Source organism: Juglans regia, chromosome 14, assembly GCF_001411555.2.
Source record: "Juglans regia cultivar Chandler chromosome 14, Walnut 2.0, whole genome shotgun sequence".
NCBI lineage: Eukaryota > Viridiplantae > Streptophyta > Magnoliopsida > Fagales > Juglandaceae > Juglans > Juglans regia.
In genome coordinates this window covers 20261551-20272616 of record NC_049914.1, presented here as the reverse complement: position 1 = coordinate 20272616, position 11066 = coordinate 20261551, and the positions used below count along the sequence as shown (strand labels likewise).

General features: G+C 37.2%; 1 protein-coding gene across 6 annotated transcripts; it reads left to right on the top strand.

Annotated features, from left to right (window-relative positions):
• Positions 1-4316: 4316 nt before the first annotated feature.
• On the top strand, positions 4317-9894 carry LOC109011578 (pentatricopeptide repeat-containing protein At2g13600-like). Of its 6 annotated transcripts, XM_035685242.1 has the most exons (6): positions 4317-4478; positions 4585-8382; positions 8509-8585; positions 8816-8991; positions 9139-9186; positions 9277-9894. In XM_035685242.1, the coding sequence occupies exon 2, from the start codon at positions 4738-4740 to the stop codon at positions 7468-7470; it is 2733 nt and encodes a 910-aa protein (XP_035541135.1). In that variant the 5' UTR covers positions 4317-4478; positions 4585-4737; the 3' UTR covers positions 7471-8382; positions 8509-8585; positions 8816-8991; positions 9139-9186; positions 9277-9894. The 6 variants fall into 6 exon arrangements, with proteins under 6 accessions (XP_035541135.1, XP_035541134.1, XP_035541136.1 ...); XM_035685241.1 differs by having other exon boundaries at positions 4317-8382; XM_035685243.1 differs by having other exon boundaries at positions 4317-7477; positions 9277-9889.
• Positions 9895-11066: the final 1172 nt, after the last annotated feature.

Sequence of the window (11066 nt, the reverse complement as noted above, 5' to 3'; positions counted from 1 at the left end):
TGAATGCCTGATTTTGCACGAGTCTGCATGGGATGTGGAGCAGGAAGTATAGAATTTGAAGCCTCTACATGAGTTGTCATGGACTAATCAGTCACTTCAGGATCTTCGTGACCTTCTGATTGATCCAGTAGAGATGAGGTGTCACGCAGCATAGCTAGGATAGTATTGGACTGAAGTTCTGCACCACATACTAAATCAGATAGAATTAGTTGTTTACTCAAGGGTGCATTAGGAGTTGAATTTTCTGTATTTGTTGGTGGAGAAGAATGTGAACATATAGGAGCTGTGGAAGAATCCCATTTTGTGAAAGTAGTCACCAGAAAATCCGAATGAGACTTGTTATTGAAGACTTGAGTTTTAAAGTGAAGATGATCCTCATCAAATGCTACATGTCTTGAAATAAATGTCCTTCTTGTAGGTGGATAATAACACATATATCCTTTATGGCGATCACTATAGCCCAAGAATACACAAGAGAGTGACTTTGGGTCGAACTTACTTGTCTTTTGATCCCACACATATGGATAACATCTTGAACCAAAGACACGAAGAGATCCATAATTTGGTGTTTTGTGATAAAGCATATAATAAGGGGACTCCCATTTTAAAGTGATAGTAGGGGGTCTGTTGATTAAGAAAACAATTGTGGTAAATGCTTCTACCCAAAAACACTTAGGAACATTTGCACGCAACATCATTGTAAGACCCAACTCTCTAATATTTTGACGTTTCCTCTCATCAAATCCATTATGCTCAGGCGTATATGGACCATGATACTTGATGTAAAATACCAGAATTTTGCAAATGACTAACAAATGCATTGTTCATAAATTCTCCCACTCCATTTGTTTGTACCACTTTTATTGTTTTCTCAAACTGCCTCAAGACGTACTTCTCAAATAGTAAGAATTGATTAAAGAAATATGATTTATGCTTTAAGGGAATAAGCCAAATGAACCTTGTAAAATCATTCACAATGGCAGCATAATAATGAAAATTAGTCATTGAAGAAACAAGAGCAAGCCCCCACAAGTCAATATGAAACTTATCAAAAGGAGCAAATGTATTAGACACTGAAACAGAGAAAGGAAGCTTAGACATCTTCCCTAACTGACAACTCTCACAAACTTTATTCTCTAACTTATTGGACAATACTTTAATAAAACCATTACTTTGGTGATTGGCAACAATAGCTGCTTGAGGATGCCTGAGCCTTTGATGCCATAGGTCCCTTGTTACTGCTCAAAACCTTGTTGAAAAGAAAGCAGCTGGTGAAGCCCGAATGGTGTAGAGATTATCCTGCTTGAGTCCCTTCATTAGAACTCTTTGTGTCACTCGATCCTTGATCACAAAATGCTCATTAGAAAACTCACAGTTTACAGGATAATCAGTAGTCAATTGTCCAATAGATAACAAGTTTTGCTCTAAATAAGGAACCAAAAGAACATTATTTAAAGTGATCTTAGAAGGTCCTAACCCAATGGTAGCATCACCAATGTGTGTAATTCTTAGAAAATCTCAATTTCAAATTAACCCATGATCTGAACCAACATAAGGTTTTAAGTTGGGTAAAATACCTTAATGAGAAGTCATGTGAGCAAAAGCTCCTGTATCGGAAATCAATTCATCATTGTTGGTTTCTGAGTCAATGTTGAGAGCTACAAATACTTTTGGCAAGTTGTCAGGCTGAATTGAGTATTTAAACCTGTGCCAACAACGAATTGCAGTGTGGCCTCATTTGTCACAGATTTGACAAAGAAGTTCACGATTAGGCTCACGGGTAGAATTGGTTGACACATTCGGAGAACCTTGATTATTTGGCTTCACAGTTGCTTGATTAGCAGGGGAAAAACCTTTACCTTTTGATGAGAAACTACCTGATTGCCGAGATCCCTTGTTGTTGAACTTTGAGTTATGTTTCTAACCATAAAAGGCAATGTAGGCTGCTGAGTCAGGAGAGTGCAAGCTCATTCCTGTTTCATAGCTTTGCAATAAAGGCACTGCTTCTGCATAACTTGGCATAGGAGGTTTGGGCATAGAGGTGGTAAAAGGTTCATACTTTGCTCCCAAGCCATTTAACAGAGAGAATACTTTGGTTTTGTCATCAACAAGAAAGCCAATAGCAGATAGACTATCACACACCTTTGAATTTACGTAGGTAGTCATTCAGGGGCATATCAGAGTCTTTCTTCATGTGATTGAGTTGCTGTGTAAGTTGAAACTGTTGCTTCTGAGAAGATTGAGCATAGGCTTCTTTGAGAGCCCTCCATACCTGTGCCGAGGTGTCGAGCCTAATGACAATCCCAAGAGCCTCTTTAGATAAGGTACCAATGATCCAGCCTCTAGGTAGTCGATCAGCAGTTTTCCATTTCACAAATTTTGGATTAGGAACAGCTTGATGGTTTGAACCCTCTGGAGGTGGAAGTATAGCTTCAGGGATAGTGACTTCTCCTGTAAGATAGGCCACCAGTTCTTGACTCTGCTAGAGCAAGGACTTGCACATGCCAGAGAGGATAATTTTCAGACTTGAGTCTGAAGGTGACAAAATTGCCAACGTTCAATGATACTGGGGACATGTTTGCGGAGAAAAAAAATAGCCCTCCTCACAGTATGATTTCTCTGATACCAAGAAGAAAAACAATGCAAGTCATGACTGAGAAATCTCACCACACCTTTAACTGTGGGAGTAGTATTGTATTTATATTAAAAGACTGTATACAGAAGCTGTATAAGCTATAGCTATACATGGTAATGGACAACTGTGTATTCTATACAAGGTAAGACTTAGCAAATTACAAGGAGTAAAATCTGCACTATAATCAGTCCTATGACTGTCAATGAGATGGAGATAAATTAGCCTGCAATCTCTTTGCTACACTCTCGGCATCCATATCTGTCATGCTCCTTTCCATATCACTATTTCCATATTAGGAATGTTGTTGATCGAATGGTGAATGTTATCAATAGACTCATAAGATTCATATGCTTGTGAATGTATAGAGGGTATTCGAGGTACCCAGTCCTCCAGAAAACATGAAGGATAATCAGAATTTCAAAATTTTTTCCCCTTCTCACCTCACCCCTTTTTACAATTGAGTCAGCACCTTGCTGCATAACAACCTCAACAGAAAGGAACACTTGATAAAATGACTCAAGAAGAAAACATAAGAAAATGACAGGCAATGTGAACTGCAATTCTTAGCACAAATCGCACAGCTTTGTTTCTCCAAAACGAACAACTTCAATAACAAAAGGGTTAGAATTTTGTGTCCAAAGTCTCTTTAGGAAATCCATTTTTTAGCATGCCTTAAGTGAATCCGAGAGAGCAAGCATCCTAGGTAAAATTTAGCTACCTTAGTCTGTGGTCCAATTCAGTCCACGTTTTTACCTTAGAATATTTCACTAATTATTGTCAAGTTTTCAATATATGAAATCTTTATTCAGGGACAGGAAGAAAACCACCCCAGTCTCTATAATCTTGCAGTGCTATTAAATTTTGTGATACTTTTACCTTCAAAGTTGGGAAGTTGGGAAATTTTTGCCTTCAAAGAACCACCTTATTGATTGCTTTTTTATCTTTTTTATAGTCTTTGTCTGCTTCTTTTTCAAATATTTAAGCCGTAGTCTTATTTTAGTGAGAATGTGTAGACTGGAATCTGACTTTTGAGTATTGGCATTGATTTCTTCATAGTCAACTTTAAAATTTAATAAAAGTATATATTTTTTATAATTTCAAAACTTCCTTAATTATTAGATTCGTCAAAATAATAGTATAATATTATTATTTTAATAATAATTTTTTTATTTGTTTTTCATATTTTACAATTATATTATCCAAAACCAAACGATTAATAATCAAAGATTAAAGAGAAGACATCCTAGATAGCATCGATAACTTTTTTGTTAGCCTAGAATTAGATGGGAGCGTCGGATTTTTTAGTTAATAATATTATATTATATTGTTATAGCAAATAAAATTATTGTAGCTATAACTCTATAGTATTAACTCTATACGAATTTAATTGGATTATTATTTAAAAAATAAACTATTATATTAATATATACCGTTTATGTAGGAAAGAAGTTGATTTTAGTTTTTATAATAAAATATTATTTTTTATAATAAACAGTAAATCTTGAAATTTAAAAATGTACTTAAAATCACTGTAAGTCAGAATTCAAATTTTTTACATTTTGACGAAGCTAGATCTTCCTTTCTTCAAATTTTAAAAATGCATTGACTTTCCATTTGTGGACAGTGATGATAAAGAGGTAGCACATTGGTTCATTTGTCAGATTGTTGGCTGGATGGCAATTTTAATGAGGTTTTTGGGGACTGAAAAAGCATACATTTTGATTCATTTGTCATTGCCTGCAGGAACCCATCAAAGTCATCTTTAACCATTCAATTTCTGAGAATGTGTTTGATTGATGGTAATATTTTGTGCCGGATATCGAATAAGATCAGACCCGGCTCTGTGAGTGAGGCTGTCGAAATGTTCTTTTTTCTTTTCATTCTTCTCTTTTTATTGAGATTTATGATGGATGCTGGATTCACAATCCTAACTTCATTATCCATTCCAGGAAGGTGATTCCAATTGTTCTTCAGTTTCCTCAGGACAAAAAAAAAAAAAAAAAAATTCTCTACGGCAGCTACAAGATGATCTAGACTAACCATCCGAAAGCAGTGAAGCTTAACAATCAAATGAGATCTCAGAGCCAGTTCCTCACTCCCAAATGATCCTCAGTCTACAACAGTATCTCCCGCAACTCTCGCGGCAACTCGTACGCCATGTCTCGTCCCAACATCAAAACCTCTCTGCAAAACTCGTTCTCTATCACGATCCGTCAGCTCAACTATCTTACATGGAACTATCCCAGAAATTCTATGAGGCCATGAAAGCCTGTACGTACCTTAAGTCCACACCCATTGCCCAAAAGCTTCATGCTCAGCTCATCTCCACTGGTCTAGACTCCTCCATTTTCCTCCAGAACCATCTCTTGCACCTGTACTCCAATTGCAATTTGATCAACGACGCTTGTCGGGTTTTTAATGGTATCGAGAATCATAATGTTTTTAGTTGGAATACGATGATTACTGGTCTGGTGGAGTCGGGTCGGATGAGTGAAGCGGAGAAGCTGTTCGGGGAAATGCCTGAAAGAGACTCTGTTTCTTGGACTGCGATGATGTCGGGCTATTTCCATAATAAACAACCGGAGAATACTGTAAATATGTTTTCTTTGATGGTACGAAATGGAAACTATGCTGATGACCCATTTTCCTCTACTTGTGCAATGAAGGCTTGCGGTAATCTTGGCTACACAAAGTTGGCTCTTCAATTGCACGGTCTTGTGGAGAAGTTTGATTTTGGAAGCGATGTATATATGGCTATTCAGAATTCAATAATGGATATGTATATCAAGTCTGGAAAAGTGAACTATGCTGAGAGAGTGTTTTTAAGGATCCCGAACCCGAGCTTGTTTTGTTGGAACAGTATGATCTACGGTTACTCTAAACTGTACGGGGTTGGAAGTGCTCTTGGTTTGTTTGACCAGATGCCTGAACGTGACTATGTGTCTTGGAACACTATGATTTCGATCTTCTCTCAACATGGCTCTGGGGTTCAGAGCCTTAGTATGTTTGTTGAGATGTGGAATCAAGGTATTAGACCAAATTCCATGACGTATGCTAGCGTACTTAGTGCGTGCACAAGTATCTATGATCTGGAATGGGGGAGCCATTTGCATGCTCGGGTTATCCGCATGGAACCGACTCTCGATTCTTTTGTAGGTAGTGGTTTGGTTGATATGTATGCAAAATGTGGATGCTTGGAGTTTGCAAAGCGGGTATTTGATGGCTTAATGGAACAGAATGCAGTTTCTTGGACTTCTTTAATCAGTGGATTTGCACTGTTTGGGCTTGAAGAAGAAGCTTTGCTACTCTTTAATCAAATGAGAGAGGCTTCTGTTGCATTGGATGAGTTTACTTTTGCAACAATTCTTGGCGTTTGTTCAGCTCAGAAGGATGCTTCAATTGGGGAACAGCTACATGGATGTACAATCAAGAGTGGAATGGATTCCTCCGTTGCTGTAGGGAATGCTGTTGTTACGATGTATGCTAAGTGTGGAAATGCTCAGAAAGCAAACCGTGTATTTGAATTGATGCCAGTTAAAGACATAATATCATGGACAGCGATGATCACAGTATTCTCTCAGATGGGAAATATTGAAAAAGCTCGAAATTATTTTGACAAAATGCCGGAGCGGAATGTCATTACATGGAATACAATGTTAGGCACATATACTCAACATGGCTTTTGGGAAGAAGGTCTCAAATTGTATACTGTGATGAGAAGGCAAGGTGTTAAGCCTGATTGGATCACTTTTGCAACTTCAATTAGCGCCTGTGCTGATTTAGCAACACTAAAACTTGGGATCCAAATTGTAACTCAAGCCAAAAAATCAGGCTTTGGTTCTAATGTTTCAGTTGCAAATAGTGTTGTTACCATGTATTCAAGATGTGGACGAATTGAAGAAGCACACAAAATTTTTGATTTCATACACGGGAAAAATTTGATTTCTTGGAATGCTATAATGGCAGGATATGCACAAAACGGTCAAGGTAGGAAAGTGATAGAGATTTTTGAGAATATGTTGAAAATGAAATGCTCACCTGATCATATAAGCTACGTATCTGTTCTATCAGGTTGTAGCCATTCAGGGCTTGTAATAGAAGGAAAGCATTACTTTTATTCCATGACTGAAGATTTTGGCATCTCTCCAACATCTGAGCATTTTGCTTGTATGGTGGATCTGCTTGGTCGGGCTGGACTACTGGAGGAGGCCAAGAATTTGATTAATGGAATGCCTTTTAAGCCCAATGTTGCTATTTGGGGGGCTTTGCTCGGTGCCTGTCGTACACATCGAGACTCAAAATTGGCAGAATATGCAGTGAAGAACTTACTTGAGTTAAATGCGGACGATTCTGGAAGTTACATCCTTCTAGCAAACACATATACAGATTGTGGAAAATTAGACAGACTTGCAGATGTGAGAAAACTGATGAGAGAGAAAGGAATCCGAAAGAATCCTGGTTGTAGCTGGATAGAGGTTGAAAATAGGGTACACGTGTTCACTGTTGATGACACTAATCACCCACAAATCAAGGACATTTACAGAATGTTGGAGGTGATCATGAAGAAGATAGAAGATATTGGAAGTTACACTAATGCAATTACTTCTCTTCGTTCTCAGGGTAATCACAGTGAAAAGCTTGCTGTGGCTTTTGGTTTGATTAGCTTGCCTGCTTGGATGCCTATCCATGTAATGAAGAATCTTCGAGTGTGCAATGATTGCCACTTGGTAATAAAGCTGATTTCTCTTGTTACCTCAAGGGAGCTTATAGTGCGCGATGCATACCGATTTCATCATTTCAAGTATGGGTTTTGCTCTTGTGGAGATTACTGGTGATCTGAAGGTATAGAAATTTATTAGTCATAAATAGTGACTTCTTTTCCTGAACCCGTCCTGTATGTACTCATGTTGCGTATAGAAAAGGAAGTATCCTTAACTCCGGGATTGATCAGGACTTTGTTCTTGGACACCAGGTGCCAATAAAAAAAAATAAAAAATAAGGGAAGTATCCTTAACTGATACGTGGGAGTACTTAAGTAAAAGATTTGGCTTGCCAATCAGGTGGCTGATCTCAAAGTTGTTGTATCAATTGGAACTTGATACAACTCATAATTTATTGAGAAATCAAAAAAGATTTATTACAATGGTAACAAATTGATTGTTTCGATGGAACATTTAATTTGAAATAAAAGGGTCCTACTGATTGTTAAGCCAAAAACTGGTAACCGCTAAATTAGTTCTACTTTACAAAATTAACTGTTGTCTGGCATCTGATAGTGGAAGATGATTCCATGATTCATTACTTTGTCGAGTAGGCAATTCTTGAAGCTTTGAGTTATCATTCATGTTGTACGATTGGTTATCAGGTTTCCTGCAGATTCGTCTAATAGTAAATAGGAACAATTTGACATTCGAGCATAACAATGTTTAAATTCAATTGTTTTGCTTCGCTAAACTCGAATTGTAGGAGTTGGTAGACTTTTTCAGAGTGCTGAATTGGCATCCACCATTAGGCATTGGGATTTTGATTCAGGCTGACAAACTGATAATCTCTTGTTGTAGTTTTATGCACATTTGAAGTGCTAATAAAAATATGGATCTGGCATTGCTCTGTTCTGAAAGGGTCGTCTCGTAATACAAGCCTGTTGCGCATGCAAAGCTCTCAGTTTGGTTTACCGCAACCAGTTTCCATGTCTTCCTTGTGTTGCATATTCTTCTTATCTTTGGGAAGTGCTGGTTATAGAACTGGTGAAGTTCATTCACTTATTTATCCATGACAATTTATTTATATATATACATATATTTATCCATGAAAATGTATAGGTCTATATTTATATGTAATATTTGTAATTATGTCATATTTGATTGTATCAGCATTTTAAGGTTACAGTTGCATAGATTATGATGGAGTAACTTAGAGGAGGGAAGCATAAGATGGTACAACTCACCTGGTATACATTTAAGTATTTCTAGAACATCAACCCTCTTTCTATTCCTTTTCAGAATACTGTTTTCACATCTCAACGAGGACCCAGAATTCCTGAAGTTTGGCCAAAATATCCCCTAGATTTGATTTTTTGGAAAACACTTATTTGTCACAATTATGTTTCAGTTTATTTTATTTTATTTTTCGTGTTCTTGAAAGGTTTCTTTATATTTCTTTTCTTGTATCAACCCTTAGGTGTTTGGCTCAAGAGGTAAGGGCCTTGGTCTTGGGGGTATGCTTCCCTCAAGTCTAAGGTTGGAACCCTTTGGTGCAAACAAGTCCTAGGGGTCATGTCCCATCACTGGAAAACCGATGATTTACTTGATCCGTGTGATGGTGGAGCATATTACACGGATCTGGCATTCATTCAGGTAAAAGACATGTTGCATATGCACGGTCTCTGGAGTTCCTCGTCATTAAACAAATATTCTTTTCTTGCATCGTTTGATTATTACAAGGAGTAAATCAGGGTTTGTACATGTATTCTGATATTTTTTCTTAACTTCCATCTATTTCAGGTTTGTTGATGTTTTGTTTAGAGAAGAAAGTTGAGCCTAATATTGAAGGTTTTCTCATGCTTAAATTTTTTCAGGCAGGGTTCATTAGTTATAATTTATTAATTTCTGATCAGCAGCACACCCGTTCTCCTCTTGCAGCCAAACCATGCTCTGAATCTGATGCAAAATTGCAGATGAACATGAGAGCACAAGAGAGAGAGTGAGTGAGAGAAAATCTGCTGAAGTGGGAAGATTAAATAATCACCTTTAGGCAGACAAGTGCAGATTTCTCTCTAGTGCCGACAAAGAGAAACATGCTGACCAGAGAAACTGATGGAGATGGAGGAGGAATATCTGCTCAATCTTCATGAAGTTCTGGAGGAGACAGATGATGCTTCATTCAATCCAAATTGGATTGCTTTATATACTCCATTTTCTTGAAAGAAATTTTCTTAAATACAAATTCTGAAAAGCTGCAAGGATGAAAAAAGAAAAATTATATTTGCAAGTTGGTGTGTTGTCCATACCGGCGTGGAGGTGGTGTGTCCTCCGTATCGGCTTGCATGTAGGACTTTGGAAAAAAAAATTAGGGCGCTAACATGATTTACTCTATGCTTATTTTCTTGTAAGTTGTCACAATAAGTCATTAGTTATATTTTAATAGTAGGATGATCAACTCAATAATTAAAAAGGTATGCTAACCTCGATTTTATCCTGTTAAAGTGTAAGAAACTCTTTCCGAAAGGTCCATTTGATGACTGAGTATGGTCATGTAATTAGCTCCAATGTATTGGGACTGAATGGGGGAACCCTTAGATATATGGAAGATCCCTCCTACTCCACCCTCATGAGGAGTTTACTAGTTCCGGTGGCAAACCCCACCTCTACTCTGCCTTGACTATAGAGTTTATGGCAAGCCGACCTTATGTTTGCTTTAATACTTGAAACAAATAATTAGACCTCTCTGCTTCTTTTTCTATTTTAACCTTAAGCCCATTGTGGGAACAATTCGTTGGGTATGAGTCTAAGGCAGTTTGGGGTCACCAGTTACCTCCCATAATGGTGCGCTTTCCCTCGATATTTTGGAGATTAGGCCGGGCTGCTTAAAAAGGCTTAAGCACTAACATTGCATGCCCATCATTGTTTCCAAGGTTGTCGAGTTCTTTCCTTGTCAAACCAAACGGTTATGAGGCAGCTCCGTTTCGAACTTGGTGAGCTATATATGCTCTTTGTACATTTTCTATTATTAATGCCAATTATACAATCGCTTGAAATCTAAGACTAAGAGTCGGTTTGGATTAAAAGATGAATTGTCACTATTATTTACAAATCATCTCAACTCATCTCATCTCTTAATTCAAACGTGACCTATGTGTATATGTTTCATTTTTTTGCATGTCAGGTAAAATATTGAGAGAGGGGCCGGATCATGGGTCCATCATCTTCTAGGACAGCAATACTAGAAAGTACGAATATATAGACGAGATTTTGGCAATTGAAGGCATAAGTCGACATGGTTGGCAAAAGCATTATTTTTGTTCAAACAAATTGATAACTCTCTTCAAACTTAAAAAATCTCCATGATATGTATCCACTTGATTTTTGGTATGTGTGATTCCAAACGTAGCAAGCAAGCTTTTGGTACATGGTTTATGTAGCAAATGAACCCAAATGAATCTTTTTTATGCTACTACTACAAACACATCTAAAGATGAACAATCATAGGTCAAATAAGCTTACACAAGATAGTAGCAAGCATAGGATCACCCTCTATTTAAAGCTGCGTTTGAATGTTGAGCTAAATTAAACTCTATAAATAGTATTCAGTTGAGCTAGCGTAATAAGTTTCACGAACTCCATGGAGCCCACCTAAAATTCATTTAGATGTATTTATAAATGTTAAGATGAGTTTAAATATATTTATGAATGATTGAAAAAAGTTATAAATC